The 21,893-nt window shown below is 38.8% G+C and overlaps 1 protein-coding gene across 5 annotated transcripts in view; it reads right to left on the bottom strand.

Moving 5' to 3' along the window:
* Stxbp5 (syntaxin binding protein 5) overlaps positions 1 to 21,893 on the bottom strand; it is a 137,576-nt gene that overhangs the window by 2,977 nt on the left and 112,706 nt on the right. For 2 of the 5 annotated variants that reach the window (XM_041680450.1, XM_041680449.1), the window contains exons 20-26: positions 20,876 to 20,935; positions 20,729 to 20,776; positions 13,411 to 13,461; positions 7,462 to 7,701; positions 6,359 to 6,728; positions 5,836 to 6,001; positions 4,184 to 4,295 (exon numbers count right to left, since the gene is read on the bottom strand). In XM_041680450.1, coding sequence (XP_041536384.1) covers positions 4,184 to 4,295; positions 5,836 to 6,001; positions 6,359 to 6,728; positions 7,462 to 7,701; positions 13,411 to 13,461; positions 20,729 to 20,776; positions 20,876 to 20,935 — 1,047 coding nt within the window. The remainder of the gene's footprint in view (positions 1 to 4,183; positions 4,296 to 5,835; positions 6,002 to 6,358; positions 6,729 to 7,461; positions 7,702 to 13,410; positions 13,462 to 20,728; positions 20,777 to 20,875; positions 20,936 to 21,893) is intronic. The other 3 variants (XM_041680453.1, XM_041680452.1, XM_041680451.1) reach the window with 2 other exon arrangements.

The raw sequence follows: 21,893 nt of genomic DNA, 5'->3' as shown, positions 1-21,893 counted from the left end.
ATACATGAAATCACATTTTTCTTTAAATGGCTTGCTTCTCCGCTTCAGTACCCAGGTCCGGACTCTCTAATACACAGATCGCAACAAATCTTAGGTCCCTGAGATCAGACTCAGTTATACGCCCTCTACTTCTTCATGTTTCCTTGACTCCTCACACACTGCTCAGTCCCAGAACGCCTTCATCAGGAAGCCCACAGCATGTCACCATCACGTTCCACTCTTCCTGTCCTGCTTGTGCTCACTACTCTATTTCTCTATATCTGCCCATTGTAAATACTCCACATAAATATATCACACAGCCTGGGCCTCTCTTGGCTAAAGGATCCACACTGAAGATAAGGTCTCAGTTGATCTGTATAGAAGCACACATCAGTGCCATTTCTTCTTATGGCTGAAAAATGAATCACTTTTGGAGCACACCACATTTTGCCTACACTGTCATTAACCAATGGGTAGTTTCCACTTTTTTTGACTTATTATAAACAATGCTCACTTGGAAGTGTTTGTGTAAACATACATTTTTCAGTTCCCTTGGGCATATATGCCCAGGAATGGGATGGCTGAGACATGGGCTGGACACTTGGTAACGCCATGTTGAACTTTCTGAGGTCTAGGGGACAGCTTTCTCAAGAACTGCAGCATTTTCATCATTTCTTCCAGCAACATGAGCTGCAGTTTCTCTACACCCTTCCAACGCTCCTGTGTCCTGATCGCAGCTATCCTAGTGAACAGGACGTGATGCTTCTGCCACACACTGCTTCCTTAATGACAAATGATGGTGGACATCTTTTGATGATTACTGATCATGAATATTTCAAAAGAAATCCAAACTTTCTGCTCATTCAAAATTGGGCTACTTATTCTTTTATTGGTGAATTATAAATTCTTTGTATATTCTGGATAGTAGACTTCATCATGTATCAGATATGATATGCACGTGGTTTGTCCTATTAGTGGAATTACCATCTTCTCTTCTTGCTATTCATTTTCTGAAGCAAAGCTTTCACACAAATGAACTACAATTTATCTCATTTATCCTCTGGTTGTTTGTGAGGTAGGTGAAGCATCTGTGAACCACTGACTGAGGTGAAGATTTTCTTCATTCCTTACAAGAGTTTTGTATTTTAATCCTCATGTAAAAGTCCTTGATTCTTTTGACTTAATTTTCATGTTGCTGGTTTTTATCCACATGAATTGTGGTTGTGTCAACATCAATTGTTGAAAGGTCATTATTTCATCTCATTGGATTTTCTTAGCATCCTTGCAGAAAATTGACTGAGTATAAATGCAGTAGGCTAATGTCTGGACTCTCAATTGTTTTCTATTGCTTATGTACATGCCAATACCCCATGCCTTACAGACTACAGTAACTTTTGCCATGGAAATGTGTCTTCTCGAGTCTGCTTTCAGACTCTGCTTATGGAAGGGGTATCTTCACTTCCTTCATTTCATATAAATCTTACAAGCTGTTTATTGTTTTTTTGCAAAAATTCAGTTTAGAATTTGATGGGGATTATTTATACTGGTTTGAGGAGACACACTGATATAGCAGCAGGATAAATAAAGTCTTTAAATCCAAGAACATGAAAATCTATTCTGTTTACCTATTAATTTTTTAAAATAATATTCTCAAGTTTTAGAGAGAATGTCTTTTCCTTCTTTGGTGAAGTTATTTCTACCAGACCTTCCATGAAGAGCTAACACCATATACTGTACTCCCCTAGTTACCCCATAGAATGTAAAAGGAAGAACATTCCTCTTGTCTCAGGAAGTCTACACTACTATGACACCAAGATCACGCTGAGATCTAATAACTTTTTTTTCGTTTTTGATGCTGAGATACATGGAGCTTTTTCCTGTGTTTTCCTTTGGGATTATTCATTGCTATCAAATAGAAACCCAGGTATCTTCTAGAGACTGATCATAGATCCTTTGACCTTGCCAACTTGTTTATCAGCTTTATTGATTTTTGATTGGTTCCTTAGGCTCTTCTATAATCAAAATTCTGTTATCTGCAAATACAGACAGTTTGACCTTTTTCCACTCTGATTCCACTTTTCTCCCCCTCCTCTTGTGTAATTATCCTGGTTTATGCTTCTATGACAATTTCACAAGAATTGGTGAAAGCTCTCTGCACTTGCACATGAATTCACTATTAGCCACACTGTGGGGGAAAGGAGTTCAATTAGAATGTCATTAGGTATGTGTGTATAGATGTGCAGACATGCACATACATGCTGCTTTTCAGCAGCACCCATGAAGCATGCTCCTGAAAGAAGAGGGCAGCACATGAGACTCGGAGGTAAACAAAACTTCCGGTCTAGGGAAGCAGGAGTTTGGATGGTGAGTCTCTAAGCCCTGCCTCCAGCTTTACAAGAATGAAGATGAGCTGCCGAATGGCATTGTCAGCAGAGTTACTGACAGAGACTCCTGGACTGTCCGGCTGTCTGCAAGCTTCGTAAAGAGTTCTAGGGTTTGAGATCTCTTAGATATCACCTGCAATGGGCTGTTCCGTGTTGGACTGCTTTTGAGGCATCCTTATTCCTGTATAAGAAACTCCTCATTGTTTGGCCTATTTACTAGGAACCCCCAATAAAAACTCATTGATTCATCAAGTTGGACATGGGTGCAATTATTACTTTGGTCAGTGACGGGATCCCTTTCTGGGATGAACACATATGTGCACATTCCATTTTCCCAGGAAGTTTCTCATGTAGCACATGCATATATCAGGTTTTTGAAGAATTCAGCCATTCCAAGAAGGCAGTATTCAAATCCATTCAATCTTAACTTCTCTCAACAAGTGTTACAAAATTTAATATCCCAAATGGAAGTTTTACTTTTTGTTAACATTTATTTCTAGTTCGTGCATCCACGTATGCATCCAATCAGGACCTTGTGTGTGGTAGGCCAGCCCCGTTCTACTGAAATTAACCATTGACTAAATTTCTCTAGAAATAAGTAACTATTGTGAGATAAAAAAAAATGCCCCCTTCCTCAAGATGGGTACACTTCAATTTCTGGAAGGCAGGGATATGGTACCCTATCATAGAAAAGGGCTCCACAAGTGATTGAGCTAAGACTCTTGACCTGGCCTGGTGAGTGTGCATCATCTAGGCGACTGCAATCAAATCACAGGACTTCTTAAGAGCACAGTGTTTTTGTGCTTTTGGTGGGCATGGAGAGACACAGATTCAGAAAAGCAGAGAGATGTGATACTGCCTTGCAGAGTGAGAAAAAGATGGGGCGCCATGGGATAGAGATGACCTCCAGACGCTGAACAAGAAAGGAAATGCCTTCTACCCCAGAGCCCCCAAATGAAGAACACAGCGATGGTGGCACCAGGATAAACTGTGGTTATTTCTAACAGACATAACTGAAGGCTAGTAAGCTGGGTTGTTTTAGGTCAATAAATTTGTGGAGTAACAGCAGTGTCAGAAAACTAAGACAAATAATAACGTATAAAGATCTCATTTTAAGGTTTCATGTATTGATTTATTCAGCAAGTCCTAGAACTTGGTACTGGTAAAGTCTTAGCTACAGGTTATTTTGCCCTGGATGAGGACAGTAAAACCTTGGTCACTCCTTACTCTCCATTTCTCAGCTGCTATGAGGAAACAAGCTTTGCTTCCAGCCGACTGTTCTTCCTCACCCAGCTGGAAGTTGGAAATGTAAACCACAGAGAATCCTGGGCTACGGCTTACAGTGGAAGAGGGCTTGTCCAGCACACGAAAAGCCCAAGGTTCAACTCCCAGTAGCAGGAAAAACACCCCAAACAAATAAAACCAACTTTTTCCCGTTCTGTCAACTTCTCTCTGGTGTTTTATAAAAGTGACAGAACTACAACACACTCATCAATTAATGGTAATCAAAAAATAAAACAATAAAGATCACATGTAATATAAATAAAGAACATGATTTCTAAACTACCAATTAAAAGTTGTAAACACCCTCTTTTAGCCATTTGAAGTTGTGCTGATTTTGGTTTCCTGAGAAAAACATTTTCCTGATTGAAAAATAGAATGACACAGGAATTTTACGCCTTTTGTTAAACTATGAGTATATCAATTATTGCGATAAATATGAAAAAGTAAGCATAGCTTATACATGTAACAAAATATTTATACAAATTGAACGTGTTTGCCTTATAGGAACATAAGTCAAATTAAACTAGCCGACTTACATAGCTCTTCTCTATCCAGAGACTGTGCGCCACCTCCGAACAGGCCTTTAAAGAAACCCCTGTTGGGTGCCTCTGGTGTTTCTACAGGAGTGAAGAGCTCACCCAGCATCTCCTTTAAAAGCAAAACCAATTACACTGTTAAAGATCCAGGGAAACAGAAATGTAATTATCAAGGTCACCACTGTAAATGTCGCGATGTAGTGACGATTCCTGGAGATTCCTAACAATTCACAAGACAATTCCAAGTGGTCAGAGCAGAAACACACTGGCTCACTCTAACAGATCTACTAGGACAATCTATTGTTTTCCCCTCCCATTGATTCTTTGTTAGCATGAGTCAAGACAGTAGGCCTGCCTAGAGGGTGAGGGGACCTAACTTGTGCCTGAGACTGTCTTGGTATGTACCCCAGGCTGGTCGGGAACACAAGATCTTTTTCTGAGTTCTGGGACTGCAATGCCATGCCCAGAGAGTATCTGATTTTCAAGATAACCTTTAAATCTAATTCAAGAATCTGATAATTAAAAGATAACCAGATTTTCTTCTAACAGAACATTCTCTACCAGCAGGCCAAGTCATTCAGGGTAACAATGGCCATAGTCAGTTTCAGAATTGTTATCTTGCGTGGCACCAGAGAAATGTCATTTAGACAGGTCAACTTCATTTTCATAAACATGTCATTTCCACAAACATCATGTGACACATGGAAATTCAGAAACTAACAGGAAGAGGGAGGAGCAGCTTTGACACTGACAGTCTTCCCCTGAACTACGGTCAACATTCTTCAGACAGAAGAAAAATAAGAGCAAGTTTGGAGAGAGGAATGGAGTAGCCAAGGAGCCTACGGCCAACATGACACTAGAGGAAATAAATGCTCCACTCTTTCCCACTCAGCCCTCTGCATTTCCTTCACTACAGAGTTTGCAGTCTTCATGAGAGCACAGGGACAAGAAGATGAAGGGATGCGGCTGGAAAGGAACACGTCCTTTATATGCTGGCAACACAAAGTCTGACTGGAAAGAGGCGCTACCAATGTCTTAATATGGCTTTGGCTTGTCTTAATTTCTACAAGAGTAGGAGTTTATGCTCTGACGTTATCAGTTGTGTTTTCATAACAGAAAGATGCTGGGCTGCAGCTAAGAAGCCGTTGCTAACCCAAGGCGACAAAGACCTTTTCCCTTTCATTTCCTTTTAGAAGCTTTATAGTTTTAGGGTTAAAAGGTAACTTGGTGATCTATTGTGATAGTTGTGTTAAACAAATTAAGTAAGTCTCAGACAAAACTTACATGTCTTTTTTCTTACTTGTAGGCTCTAGATTTTCTATTGATCTATAAAACTGTGTATGTATAGAAGACATGTGAGAAGAAGAAAAACATACTGTATAGGGTATAATCAGGACTAATTAGGGGGCAGGCAAAGAAGAAAAGGCAAAGGGATGTGGGTGTAAGCCCCATGTATATTGTATGCCTACATGAAAACTACCCTCTGCAGCCCAGCATACAAAAATAATGTGCAAAACATAAACCAAACAAAAAGGTTCTGAGTTTCCTACATTGGCTCCAATGGGCATTCCAGGAGAAAAGGACACAGATAGTATGAGGGCCCCCAGAGAATCCTTAAGTTCTATAAAAGTTCTAATACTTGTGTTGCTCACTTGAAGATTTTCACACGTCTCCTGACTGTAGGTGAGTCTCTGGATTTCTGTAGGTGAAACAAGGTATAACGCTTGTCCATTGTTGGTGAAGCAAAAGGTCCTGGCTATCCGCATGTTCGTGAGGGGCAAGTAGTAGACGTCCAACAGAGGCCTTAGGCTCGGCAGACTTGAGGGAAAGTGAACAACTTGTTAGTAACAGGCAGCAAGTTATCCGTAGGGTGGGTACACTGTACAGTAACACTATGCATGAAGATGTGACAGCCAAAACCACTACTCTGAACGCTCATCTAGAAAATTCATGAAAAACAATAAAAAAAGGCTGGGGCTGACAAATCATTTAGTTTATATAGCTGAGGGAGGGAAAATAGGGTTTGCATTGCTCATACCCTTGTTTGCTATATTACCTATATAGAAATAAATTCTTAGTGTATAAGATGAACAACTCAATATTTTTTTTCAAGCTGAATTTATACTGTGATCCAAGCAGGAATGCTGTATGTGTTAAGAAATGACCTCTTCATACCTGAAAGTCATAATATGGCCGTTGGCGCAGAAGCAGGCGAGGCAGACACTGTTGCTCAATGCTACGATATCTCCACGAAGCACGAAGGACGTCTCAGTAATGTTCTGCTTGTACGCACAGTTCTGGGTCGGCAGTGAGATGACCTTAGCTTGCTTTTCAGAACATATCACTGCATACTGGTTTTCACTAATTTCCTGAGAAGAGGAGGGGGACACTGAGACAGGGCGCCGCTTTTTCAGCTTCTCCTTTTCGTCTTTTTCTTCGGGAACGTTGTGCTCTTTCCAGGGTTCGGACGCAGGTGGCATTAAGCAGCCCGTGGCATCCAGAAATGCCATTCTCAAGATTGCACCTTTTAACCTCAATATAGTACCTAGAACGTAGAAGTTTAGTATATACTTCCATTTTTAAATTCAGAGTAAATATGCTTATTCCAACTCTGACACTAAATACACACAAATATGCTGGGTGCACCCTGTACTGAATATGTAACTGTATCAGGTTACTGAGAAAAATCATAAACTCAAGCCATGTTACTTATGAGTCTGGAAAAATATATCATCCTTACATGCTCCAAACATAATGTCAACAGTTAATAATTTATAAATTAATCAAATAATTAACTCTGCTCACACATATCTGATTAATAATGAATGATTAGGTGTTTTGTTTAATGTAGAACTAGAAAATTTATTTTCCTTAAAAACATTAAAACTAATTTGCGGACACAGACACCTGTGGAAGAGAGAGGACAACGTGGAGAGTTGAGTCTCTCCTTCTCCTTATTTCTGAGGCAGGGCCAGACTGGCTCGCCTGAGAGCTCTGGGCTAGTTTCCCTGTCTTTCCTCTTACCTGCCACGGGAGTGCTGGGATTACAGATGTGCTCATGCTGAGTTCTGGGGAACTGAACTCAAGTTAGTAGGTTTGAGTGACAAATGATTTTACTGGCTGACCCTTCTCCATAGCCCTAGAAAATTTATTTCTTAAAACAGAAAGCTGCCACTAATAGCATTTGTCCGTACAGTGCTTAGATCAGTAAGTGCTAACTGGGTCAGAGCATGTCCTACACGGGGCACCATCTGCATGCAGAGCCAGGGCATACGCACCACTTGGAGACACAATCACTGGCTGAAGGAGTCTTTGGTCGGGCCCTGGAGGAAGGTTCAGTGTGATGATGAACACTGTTCCCAGTGTTGTTCCCACCCACAGACATGGGGACGGGGAAGAGTCCGCCTTCCGAGTGTAAGTTTCACAGAAATGAAGAGCAGAGATGGCCTCTCGGGATTCCTTGTCAATGCTGGTTACACTTGAACTCCGCGATCTGCTGAAGGAATTATCTTTTATATCTGAAATGATTTAAAATGTGCGATAGTTTTACTTATAACATGTCACACTTTTGTTGTTGTTGTTTCAAATTTGATCAAGTACTTAAATTTTCCCCAAAGCAAAATCTATGGCATGTGTAGCTTTTAATGTCCTTTCAGGTGAAAAGATAAACAATTTACTTTTATGTTAATTAAATTTCCTTTTTGCTTATATACAAAATGCAAATTAAGTTTCAGAAGAGCAGCCAGAATGTGTGACCTCTGCATGACCTTTGTATCCAGCACCCACTGTCCTTGCAGGGCTGTTACTTCCTGGCCATCAGAAGACATGATTAGATAAAAGTAGAGATGGGAAGATCCCTTCACTTCTTTACGTGTACAGTCTGCACCTAGAAGTGCTTGAAGGCTGAACCACGTCTGTTTCTGTTTGTTCACATGAACACCATAAAAACCAGAGGAAGATTTCCCTTGATAGAAAATATTCATCTACGATATTTGGCTTCAATATGTGTACGTGGTACCTGGCTCACTTTTAATGCCAGGCATATTTCTCCAGTCAAGTTTGCCTGTAGTACTGCAGCCACTCACTACATTTTAACCTGCCTGAATGTCTGTCCCTGAGGGTAGCAGTCATCTGGATGCAGAGTTAGGACGGCTGTGCGCTGCTGCACGGGTTCTCTGTCTACTGAACCTTCACCAGTATATATTTGAAAATTATACTCACTATTTTTCTTCCACTAGCTTCTTAGGTTCAGTTCTAACTCCATCTGAAGCCTTGGCCTCGTTTCTCTGAGCATGCCCAAATGCTTACCAGGCACGCTCTCTGCTTTGTCTCCTAAGAAATCCTATCATCAACAGAGCTTTAACCTCTGCTGACGTTGCTGAATTTCGGGTTACCTTAACCAGTAGGCCCCAGCCCTGCTTCCATGCTTTCACTTTACCCACACAAGAGTGGGGATGCTGAGTTCCGTGGCAATATTGTTTTCTTTTTTTCTGTCGGCAATCTAGTTCCATTATTTTAAATTCAGGTTCTCATCTCCATTTACCTAGACTGACAACGCCTCCTTTAGTTTCTCACTGCTAATACATCTCAGTTTTACACAGCACAATTATAATCACTGTGATTAAAAACATCCCTCAGTAGCTTCTACTTGTCTATTTGATCATGCTCAGTCTTACTATGATCGCCCAGAGCCTCTCAACAAACTTCGAGCATAAGTTCCTGGCTCTGTCTCAGATGTTAAGCCTCTTTAGTTTGTTATGGAACCTAAGTGGAGACTCCTGGTTTTTTCCAAACCTAACCCGTATTTAACTTTTGGGATCTTCTTGCATCTGACCCTTTAGTGCCAGCAACAGTTGGCATCTCAGCCATTCTTTAGGCCTCTGCCGTTGTGGGAATTCATTCGGCCAATAACTTTTGGGGTACTAGCCATTGGGCGCTGTCTGAGTTAGCTAATAAGAAGCCTAAGCCATTGTCCAAACAATTATATTTAATATACTAGCCTTTGCGTGATTATTTCAGAAGTGGTTGCAGGGACCCGGCGGGCAGAGAGAAATCGGCCCAGTGGGAGTGGGCGAGACGGAGAAGTCGCCATCCATTTGCTCTCTGCCCTTGACTCTAAGCTACTGGGGCTTGTTCTCTCCCATAGCTGTCCCACAGCTATTGCTGACTTGTCTTATTTCCTGTTCTAAGACTGCTGGAGTGCAAGGATGGTATTGTTTTGATGCTCTGCAGAATTTGCTAATGTTTCACTTATGAAGTTTATTCAACAAACACTTACTAAAGATGGATCGATAATCGATACTTTAAGCCATTTTGTTCAATGGTGTCATTAGGTGTATTAAAATTCCCAGAGGCCTCCATAAATCAATCCTAGTGCACCTCACTTCTGAAATCACGGCTTTCAATGCTGTTTAATGTCACTAATTAAAAGTGCAGGAAAGTTTTCCAAGGTGTATCTTAGTAATATAAAAAGGTATAACCCAATCCTGATACTCCATGGGCTTCCTGCAAACAAGTTTAGACTCATAAATAGAAAATATTTCCCCAATAATTTCATGTGGCAGATTTGGATGGTAGCAAGCCTCTAACTCACTAGTAACGACAGCAGCCAGGGCCGTATCTAACTGCAGCTTCTCAACATTGCCTTTCTTTTGTTCAAAGGTGTGTCCTTCCCTGACAGGTGACACCATGGAGGAAAAGATGACTGCTCTGGTGTGGACAGGAGTGAGTGTGTCACCCTGACACGGGTGACTGGGAGTCTCGTCCCCAGAGTGCCAATGCTGACCTGACAAAGTCTTTAAGAGCAGGGCCCAGTGGGAGCTTAGCAGCCACTGTGGCATCGCCCACAGAGGACATGCATGCAGTTCTCAAGGAACCCTGGACTGGCTGCCACAGGAAGTACTGGCGAACAAGCTGTAAGCCTGGCCCCTGTCTGTCTCACTTCTAGCCTTGCGACCACATGACCTATCCCTCTGGCACACTTTCCCACTCTGATATTGTACATCTTATGAGAGCCAGAAAGCTCTGACCATAAGAAAGAAGCAGATGAGGGTGCCAGTGAGCAAATATTTAAAATATAAATTATTAATAAATAAACTATTAAAGAATTGGGTATTTTGTTACAGCAACAGAAAATAACTAAAGCCGTTCATGTAAATGAAACAAAACTTTCCATAATCTAGAAATACCACATTTCAGCAGTTAAGAGCACTTCCTGCTCTTCCTAAAGTCCTGAGTTCAATTTTCAGCAACCACATGATGGCTCACAACCATCTGTAATGAGGCCTGGTGACCTCTTGAGGAAGAGACCTGGTCAGTCATCCTCATCAACTCAGACCACGACACCCAATATGGACAAGTTCAATAGAACCGCCACATACAGGCTGCCCATGCATGCTTCAGCATTGCCAGGGAATAAACTTCATTTCATTTTTAATAAAAAATACTAACTATAAGAATTTATGCATGTTTTCAAATCTCCAAAGTTACTTCTCAAAATTAAAATTTAAATGTATTTTCCAATGATAATATGTTTTGTTACATAAACAATACACCTAAAGGACAGACAAATTTAGTTATGCCCTAGTGGTAAGAACGGAAAGTAATGCTACAAGAAAAATTGACAGTACAAATTTCTGTAAACTAACATGTGGAAAACGACATATTTGTTAATATTATAGGGCAGTTAACAATAATTTAAAATTTGAATGTTAATTCAGCGAAGTATACAATGTATTAATTTAATAGACTGATTTAATTTTAAAATACTAAACTATATAGCAGTTTTTAGTATATGAGTTACCTATAAAAATTATATCACCAGAGAAACTCCTCAGGCTATATCAATATGAGAAAAATGGATTTGTCGTAATGACAAAATTCCATCTTGATGGACATCAGTTGCCTATTTATCATCTATCTAGAACTGTTTAAAATTAAGTTAGAATTCTCAGTGTTTCATGAAACACGACTCCACCTATTCAGTTGGAATGGGTATCTGTGACTTGATTTATTCTTAGAAAGTGAGCAAGCTAAACAAAATAGAACAGTTAATTAATTTGTTTGTTTGAGACACTGCCTCAGTGTGTAGATTAGACTGGTTTCAAACTCTGGATTTTCTTGTCTCAACTTTTAAAAGCTGGCATAACAAAAGGACTATTAGACAATATTTAGCAGTTCTAGTATGAAGAACAGAAATGACAATGGCTAGAATAGAACAAGGCTTGCCAAAATCCAGGTATGATCATAATATTATATATCACCATTTTTGTTGAATCTATATAATCACCTTGAAAAATACTGTCACTATTTAACTAGTAATGAAAGAGGTCTAAAGAGGCTTATGAAAGCAGGGTGGGCATACACTGACTGAATGATTTCTATGATTTGACAGATAGTATGTGTTTTTAAAAATAATTGACTGTGCCAGGCGGTGATGGCACACACCTTAAGTCCCAGCACTTGGGAGGCAGAGGCTAAAAATCTCAGTGAGTTCGAGGCTAACCTGGTCTACAAAGCAAGTTCTAGGACAGCTGGGACTACACAGAGAAACCTTGTCTCACAAAAACAAAAAGAAAGTTTATTGTAATAGACGTACACACACACACACACACACAAATATACACACTCAACTAGCTTAAAAAGCACTTTGAAATGAGTACTTGAGAATATGAGACTTTTAAAGATACTGAACGACTCACAGTCAGCTTAAGTGGCAATATTGAATGGTACTGAAATCATGACCCTCTCCAAATGTGTGATGAATATCCTGGATCCTCTTCTAGAGCAAACATGTACAACACAGTCTGAGAAATGCTTGAGTTTAAATTATGACTTTCATTTTTTTAGTTACAAATCTTACTTCTATAGTTATACTATACATAAATGTTTTTAATTAAACCTAGTCTTTAACAATTCTCTTTCTCCCTCTCCATGCTTCCTTCCCTCCCTCTTTTCTCTTCTCTCTCCCCCCCCTCTTTCTCTCTCTTTCTCTCTGTCTCTCCCCGTCTCTCTTCTCTCTCTCTCTCTCTCTCTCTCTCTCTCTCACACACACACACACACACGCACACATAACACACACACACACGCACACATACACACACACATGCGCACGCACACACACACATACCTACATCTACATGGCACTCAGATTTTCATTTTTATAATAAAGGACATTGCTCTTCTGGAAACAGGAGCTAGCTTATATTCAATGGTTAATTTCATTCCCCTTTAAGAGTGGTACTGTAGAATTATACTAAATTGGATTTCCTACAGTCAGAACTCCTACTGATGATACCTATGTATATAACAGGCCTCTACTGATTACCACATGCTTCCTCTCAGTACAACAGAGGTAAAGAAAATGGTGAGAGATAGGTTAACGTTAGTATGTTATAGCATACAGAACAAATTTCTTATGAAGCACTGTCATTGTTGACAATAATTTAGAAATACTCTCTTATAATACTTTTATGTAGCTCACTCACTATGGGATCAATGGGAAGGTACCCACACACTGTGCTCAGTCTGATGCCTGAGTCTGACGAGGACTCCAGTTAGTACAGAGGAAGGTTTAAGGAAAGCAGTGCAGTCATCCTTAAGACCACGCTCAGGAAAAGCACCCTTCACTGCTACTTCTTCCACCAAACTAAACGGGCATTTCAGGGAGGGGTCTAGAGGAAATGTGGCTTCACCTGTACTACATGGATCTTGTTCCCTTATTGCAATCCTCTACACGAAAGCCTGGGAGCCGTTCCGAGACTAAAGCACAGTGTGTGGATGGACTCTTCCCACTGACTTCAGAATAAAGGAGCTGCATGAAGTATCATAGGGAGTATCTCTAAATTACATCCAAGCCAACAATGACAATGCTTAACAAGAAACTGTTCGATATGAAAAACTAGTTATCTATTTCAGAAATATTAAACTAGTATAAAATTAAGTTTGTAGAGTTTAAAATGGTTTTTGAACGGATGGAATATAAACAGTTTTAGTAAAAACTAATCTGTAATTGAGAAAATTTTACTTAGAAAAAAGGAAGAGAAACAAGGAAATATGGATTTTGTCTTGCCTGAGTGTGCATCCTAAATGCTGTTTTAAAAGGTGTTACATCAGGGATCATCGTAACATTGACTTTCAGTGGGATTTGCATTACAATAATCTGTAATATTCTGATCTCCACTTTCCTACTATTAAGTTCAATTACTTTGCATATTTATTCTACTCACCTAAATCGGGCTTTAGGTCAGTTGGCAAGCTTAATTTCCTTGACATCTTTGCTGAAAAACAAAATAAATTTTTAAAATTCTGAGAAATATTTGACTGATATTTATCATAGCAACTGATTTTCAAGAGAGAAGTGAATAGTTTTATTACTGAATCTAGACCCTGAGATAATTAACATACATTTAAAATGATATCAGGAGTGGAAAGTAAATCTTAAATATTTCTAAAAGTGTGTACTTACTTGATGTAATATCTCTGTATGCTTGAAGCTCTTACTTCAAGGCAGCATTTTAAACTCTTAACTTACAAACAGTTACTGCTCAGGACTACGGAGCAAAACCACTCCTCAGAGGATGTGTTGCAGACGAGGCAACAGCCAAAAGTACAAGCTAGGGCGCGTGACAGACATTTTCCTAGCTCCTGGCTCCTGGGTATTGGACTCCTTGTTTTTGTTTAAAGTTAATTTTTAGAATATAAGACATGCTTATATCTCTAAACAAATCAAAGTATTTATGCAATTAACATATTTGATGGAATCACTATCTGACATAAATTAATACTTCCATTTCTATTTTAGTGAGAAAAACACAAAGTCATACTTAATCTAAAATTATGGTATTTATATTAAATATCAATACGGTCCTTTTATATAAAAGAAACTTCTAAACTTCATCCATAAGTTTCATGGAATTCACTTTCCATCCTCAAAATCAGTTATTGCCTTCATTTAGGAAGTGGTTTAAAGTTAGGAGTCAGTTTGCTACATCTATTTGTTAGTGGTATGGCATGCGGCATAGACTAGTGCTCCCAATGGGAAAGTATGAAAAAAAAATACTGGTTAATACACAAATGCACACATTTGGTTACAGTTGGGACGGTTAGGAGATACTTAAAGCACAGACCCTGCTAGTCCACAAGGGCGCCATGTAAACAAAGAGAAATCCAGTCACAGTACATGACTTCCACATCTAAAAAAACCACAAATCCAACGTTAGGAATAGGCATAAGGTAGGCTGGAAAGGTCCTAGGGCGGGGGAGGAGAGTCAGCTTGTTACTTCTTAGCTTGACTAAGCTAATTAGAATATTCTAACAAAACAACTGGCCACGTTTATCCATCAGCTGTCTCATCTTCACCAGCTTTCCAAATCTGAGACAAGAGATAAAGGTAACACACAATCAAAGCAGCTGAAGATAACCATAACTGTTGACCTTATATACATGAGTGCTACTGTATTTGATGTACAATATGCTTGGAGTCAGAAAACATTGTGTCCCTCAAACAGTGCTCTAAAGGCAATATTATTAAGTCAACACTTACAAAGAATTCACAGAAACTTTCACCAGGTATCACAGGGCCGATATGGATAGATTGATAAGTAACATGAAATAGAAAAATCTGGCTTACATAGCTCAAATATAATTTTTAAAAGACCCTTTTCTCATCTCTCTGACCCCACTACTCTGCTTGGTCAGATTATTGTGAGCCACTAGGACCCATTCTCAGATGTGACTGTGTTCATTCATCACTTGTTACTGCATCTGTGATGCTTCCTTACCCTAAACCTGATGACATTTCTAGTAAAAGAGGCGAGGGACCTTTAAGACAAACATATAGAATTTCATGCATTACTCAACTGTTTTTGTTGTTGTTTGTTTGTTTTTGAGATGGAATTCTCTATGTAACAGTCTTGGCTGTCCTAGAACTTACTCCATAGAACAGGCTGGCCTCAAACTTACAGAGATCCACCTGCCTCTATCTCCCAAGTGCTGGTATTAAAGGTGTGCACCATGATGCCTAGCTCAACCTTTTAAGTTATTTCAAATCCAAAATTCAACAGATATATATATAAAAAGAAATATCACAACTAACAAGTTTATCTCTCTTGAAGTAATTTACATGAAATGAACATTTATTAATTAGAAATGTTTTATTAATACTTTCAATAATCCGACTTGTGGTCCTGCTAAAAAAAATTTTAGTAACAAAATTCTTAATTTCATTAAATACTTTTGCTTTCTTTAGGATTTCCACTAGAAGAAATTCATATAACCTCAGGTATCTTTAGAAATGTAAACAAATCTCTCTAATAAAATAAAAACTTCTGTCTAGCACTATGATTTCTTTATTATATAAAATATGGACTATAGCAAATATTTCGGTATTTTTTTAATACCGAGAAGATAAAAGGACACATATAATGACTAGGAAGATTGTTCACTATCATCTTGTTACAATTTTCAAAACATTTTAATTACGTACTTCTGCTAATTATTTTGTCTCCAAACCCTTTTAACTGTAGAACTTTATAACCCAGTGTCCACCAACTCAGCTGATCCTGAGGTCAGCACCACCCAGTGAGACTGTGGGCATAGCACTACCCGGTGAGACTGTGGGCACAGCACCACCCAGTGAGACTGCGGACACAGCACCACCCAGTGAGACTGTGGGCACAGCACCACCCAGTGAGACTGTGGGCACAGCACCACCCAGTGAGACTGTGGGCACAGCACCACCCAGTGGGACTGTGGGCACAGCACCACCCAGTGGGACTGTGGGCACAGCACCACCCAGTGAGACTGTGGGCACAGCACCACCCAGTGAGACTGTGGGCATAGCACCACCCAGTGAGACTGTGGGCACAGCACCACAGAGGAAGACTGTGGACACAGAACCACCCAGTGAGACTGTGGGCACAGCACCACCCAGTGAGACTGTGGACACAGAACCACCCAGTGAGACTGTGGGCACAGCACCACTGAGGAAGACTGTGGACACAGCACCACCCAGTGAGACTGTGGGCACAGCACCACCCAGTGAGACTGCGGGCACAGCACCACAGAGGAAGACTGTGGGCACAGCACCACTGAGGAAGACTGCGGGCACAGCACCACAGAGGAAGACTGCGGGCACAGCACCACTGAGGCAGACTGTGGACACAGCATTTAGCTTCTCTGAGTATCATGTTTCCTGAGGTAAACAAGGGTGAGAAGACTGAAGCTGTAGGATTTATTAAAGTCTGCAGAAAGAAAGGCAAAGAGAGGAAATTTAAGCTGTGTTAGAGCCATCAGGACTTATATGAAAAGAACCAATAAAAAGAGCACATGACCAGTGGACAGCACTCACGTCACTTACACTGACTCAAAAATGACTCCAGACTTTACTGAGAAATGAGCCATTGACTGAATATCCATGCTCTTAGAATTGGAGAGATAAGGGGCCCCTGAGGTTTAATCTTCTCCATTAACCAATGCCATAGAATAAAAATTACCTACCAGGTAACACAGAGAGGAGTCCATTAAAAATAGAGTTGTATTTCTATTTGTTTTGCCACAATACTTACTAAGTAGCATTACTTTTGAATATTTATTCTTTAATTTCTAAGATTGTTCCCCCTCCCCCTGGTTTTACACATTCAGGCAATTTGGTCATCTTTCTTGACACACAGAAACTAAAATGGACCTCGAGGCAAGATAAGACCATAAGAAGCAACTAGAAATCTACTTTTAGCATGGCATGAAACAGGATAATCACCAAATAGGAATCTCCAGGAAGTTAATTCTGATTTTCTTACCAAGTAGTGCTAGCATATGGATCATAGACTATACACAAGGATATCTTGGAATGTTATATATGTGTGTGTTATTACATAATATTTCTATGTATAACCATTTCTACGTAAGCCAAACTATCATTTTTTTTATTTGTAGAATCTCACTTCTAAATCTTTATAAAATGTAAATGAAGAGTAAATAAAAACAGTGATTTATGGAAACCGTTAACAGTTAAAGAAAAGTTGTTTATTTGAAAATTACTGGTCTTTAAGATATTACTATAACATGAAGAGGAAAGCATGCTACATGTGAAATACATGCATGTAACTTCCTTTGTGCATGATGTTGCTGCATTATATTCTGCTTTAATTTCTTTAGAGGTTGCTCGTCTTACACAAAAGTGAAGAAGTCATTGCCAGAGCCATTTCCTGGGGTAGCTGCAATAAGGAGCCAAGAGATGAAGAGGGGCTCTGGGTTCAGGGGTCAGTGTATTCCGCTTTACTCTTGTTCACTGTCTTGAGCCTTGTCTTTGAGACAGACTTCTAAGAACTATATAATATGCTTAGGCAATGGTACCAAAGTGGTGGGCAAGATCTGGCATTCAGACAGAATTTGCTGTTTCTCTTCAATAAATGTATTTTACAGTTTTATAAACTTTATTATAAAAACCATGTAAAACTTACACATAGAATTTGGTAATGAGTCATTCTCCCCAGATTATTGTGTATCAGATCAGGGCCATAGCAAGATTATCTATCAATGGATTGAACAGTATGTTTCCCATGTACACACAGTGCCAGCAGTGGAACTGGACCCTGGCTTACATTCTGCTCTGTCATTTGGCTGTGGAGCCAACAGCTAACTCACACCCAGTCCCCTCATCTGTAAAACACAGAAATAACAGTCCTGAGATTACTAAGTACCGGTGCGATGCTAAGAATAACACATAGATAATCGTATTAAAAAGCCGTTTGAGCCATCTTCCTCGATATCAAGGCAATGATAAGGAAGAAAAAAAAGGTTTATTTCCCATGCTTGGGGGAAGGGAAAACATGATCAAAATATACTGTATGAAAAAAATTTATTTCAATGAAATAAACTTAAAAATAATTCTAATGTATGAAAGGCACGCTGTACCACCTCAAGCAGCCCACATACAATCTCTGGCGCCAGCACCGATTATTCTCCAACATGAGAAACTTAAGAACAATGCAGTTCAGTCAATGATCGCAGGCAGTTCTCCCATCAGTCCCGATCTCACTTCACAAGGCTACTGCAAAGTCACCTAAAACATGTCTGTGGGTGCTCTGTGTTATGCTGGCAATGCAGAGGAAGCCAAAGTGGTTTTTATTTTTAAGATGAGAAACATATTTTAATTTCTGTATGTAGGAGTGCTTTCCTTGCATGTACCTAGTGACTTTGGAGGTGAGAAGGGGATCAGATGTGGACACTGGGAACTGAACTTGCGTCCTATATATGAGCAATAAGTGCTCTTAACTGATGCTGAGCCACCTCTCCACATCCAAGTTCTAGTTGCATGTTTTGTGGTAATTATTATTATAAAATAGATAGTAATGTAGAAAGGTAATACAGAGATTACATATCTAATGGAGAACATTTCAACTGTAAAACCTTCACAATAGAATTTGGGGCACACTTCATTTGAAGAAGGAAAACCTTGAGATGTTAGCTTTATTTTTATATACCAAAATTGTTAAATCAAGAAAGACACACTACAAAATCTTCCAATATACAATAAAGATACTGCAAATGAGGAAAATGTTCCTGGTTAAAAATAATTAGGAAGAGTCACATACTAGTATAACTTTGGATAGCTGGATAAAGTCAACACATTTCCTAAGAAGCAATCCTAAAAAAGTTGGCATTACAGAAAGAAAAAACACAAAGAATGTAGAAGAAATGAACACTATCCAAGAATTAGCCTTTCACACGTGTTGTCTAGCCTAGAAAATTTGTTCATAAGGTTTTTCAAATAAAGGAACACAAATATTTCCAGTCATATATCTACTTGAAACAGAAACAAGGGGAAGGCACACATTAATAAAGCTATATTGCAGTATAATAGACATCAGGCAGAGGCTACATTAACGAATTTAACCATCTGCAAGTTCTTTCAGGTCAGGCAATTTACCAGTATACGTTACACAGAAAAACTGCTGCAGAAAAGAACTTCTACAGTGGTGACAGAACCAGAACGTAACAGGATACAAAATGCTATAAAGGAAATTAGCTGCACAATTAGTACATAATTAAAGTGATTTAATTATTATTACCAAAAGATTTACTAGAAAACCACAATAAAGAGTAAATAATTGATAAGAAGCATTTTGCCCGAGAATAAACCATTTTATTTAAGATTGACCAGAAGACTAACAGTTATTCACCATTAATCTATCTAAACAGGGTTCAATTTACAATGCTAAGAAAATAAGGGTTTTCCTGCGGGAATTTTTGAAAATTCAACCATATATTCAAGGTTATAAAGTGAGAGAAAGCAAACCTCTTTCAGTCATAGAGAAACTCATCCTCTTTACTCCATTAGAAGAGTATGTGGTAGGGATGTTGATACACTCGCTTGGTAGAAGTGCTTGTCTTACAAGTATTAGGACCTGAGTTCGATTCCCAGAACCCACATAAAAAAGCTGGGTATGGTGTTGTGCACTAACAGTCCCTGAGCTGAGCAGGCAGAGAAAGAGATCCTGGGGTTTCCTGGCCGGCCAATCCAGTTAGTGACTTGGTGAGCTCCAGGCCAAAGGCCCTGTCTCTGGCAAAGCCAAGCCAAGCAAAAGGAACAAAAAAAAGTAGATGGCTCCTGAGGAATTACAAACAGGTTGTCCTGTGTACAAGTATGTGTACATACACACACACACGTACACACAAGTGATTTTCTCATACTATGATCATGCACATACACATATGCCCAACAACCCCAAAAATATAAAAAGAAAAAAAAACAAAAATCAAAACAAATGTGGCAATGGTGTAGGGAAAATTAAAAAATATAACAACAGCATATTAACTGTATAATGAACGTTTCATGGTTAAGTCAAAGATGAACTAGGGCTTTTCTAAATATTATTTTGTCAAGACTTTCAAAGTTTTGAGCATCCTTAAATTTTTATGACCAAATAAGACAATTCTAATTTGATTATGTTTCCAAGCCTGGTGGTTATATATTTATTTTTAGGCTTTAAACTTCAAGGATCTTAGACTGAGGAACTCATTACAAAATATGCACAAAACATCAAGAGTAGAATAAAGATTTTCGTCCATGGGAGGTGTTCAGTAGTAAACTTGCCAAACACCCTGACACCAGTATTATTATAGACTGAAAAATGCCATCTTTCAGAAGATTGTTTCTTTGATACGGGACCTTAAAAATATGAGAGATGGGAGTAAGGGCACAAAAAATACAAGTAAAACTCTAAAGGAAAAGCTGACTCAGTTTAACATGAATGTAAGTTGGGTATTTAGAGCATAAATTGAACCCTGCTTTATTTTAAAACAAAGCAAAAGTTAACAGAATAATTCACACTGTAAGTTCAGAGAAAGATCCACAAACCCAATTTAACTGATTTTAAGAATTATTTCCCAAATGCATTAAGAATAGACATAGCCCCAAGATTATTATTTAGCAAAGGAATAACAAATTAACACACAAGATGCAATGCAATGGATCAGTTTCTGCTGTTGGTTAGCATTGCATAGAGCAACAATTAGAAACAAATAAAAACTTCTATTTCCTACCTAGATCACTGGCTACCATCTTGGAAAACTTTCTGCTTTTGGTCTTCACTGAAAATAATATTTTAATATAAAATGTCAAAATCTATTCAGAGTAAACTAAATGAATTAAGTATAAAAAGAAGATACTTTAAAATAAAGATACTATACCCTTTTCTATAAAATTATTCACTTTTTGCTCATCATCTGAATTGTGTGGTGATGAAGAACCTACACAAATGAAGACAATGGAAGGAACAGGGGCACATGGTCAGTGACAAACGCAGTGATAGCACAGCAAACAAACACAGATTAAAATCCTGGTGACCACCAGACTTGGTGACCTCAACTCTGAGAATATTCCAGTACTGCATTCAGTAGTATACAGTCTTGTATAGCAGAACCAACTATATAGAAATTTATTTCTAATAATTTTTGATTCATAATAACTAGGCAAAATCTTGTTGTACTTTATATTATTTATAAGTCAAAGAACACAGAAAGAAAAATATAACCTATTAAGTACATCTTGACATATCTTATAGATTAAATTATCCACTACCTTCCCAATTGGAGATTACTTCCCCTTCTATGTCCTCATGATACTTTACATACTTCCAATACAATATTTACCATTTAGTTATGCAGTATTTTCAAATTTATTCACCCATGACCTTCCTTCCCTGCAACAAACTTGGAATCAATTTTACAACCCATTTGTGATCAATGGTGTGTATTTCATGTAGATGTCACTAGTTCGTGTTAGGCAAATGAATGAAGCTTTTCTGTTAGAAGAAAATATATAAAAAATAACTGAGAGCAAATAAAAAGATATCCTTTTATGCTTAAAGGAATCCCAGTAAAAATAACAAACCTTAGTTAATTAGGTAGAAACCTGAAATCTTGAACTTGACTTCCCCCAAAGTCATCTTTCTTTACTATGGCCAGGGAGACAGTCTCACTAAGAAAAGCCTGCCAACAAGGGCAGAATCCAATCGCCCATGCAGAGGTTTGCAAACACTACTCTCTGAATAGTCTATGCTGCTTTTATTAACAGCATCCATAGATTCTCCCCAGTCTCACTCAGAACTATCGCAAAGCCATTGGTGACCGCAGTGACAGTTCCAGAGCAGAAACAGGGACAGCTGTTTTTCATATAAATACAACATAATTAAAGAGGATAAAGGCC

This window comes from Microtus oregoni, unplaced genomic scaffold, assembly GCF_018167655.1.
Source record: "Microtus oregoni isolate MIOR12 unplaced genomic scaffold, Mior012 000033F_ref0000390, whole genome shotgun sequence".
NCBI lineage: Eukaryota > Metazoa > Chordata > Mammalia > Rodentia > Cricetidae > Microtus > Microtus oregoni.
This window is presented reverse-complemented; position numbering and strand designations above follow the sequence as displayed.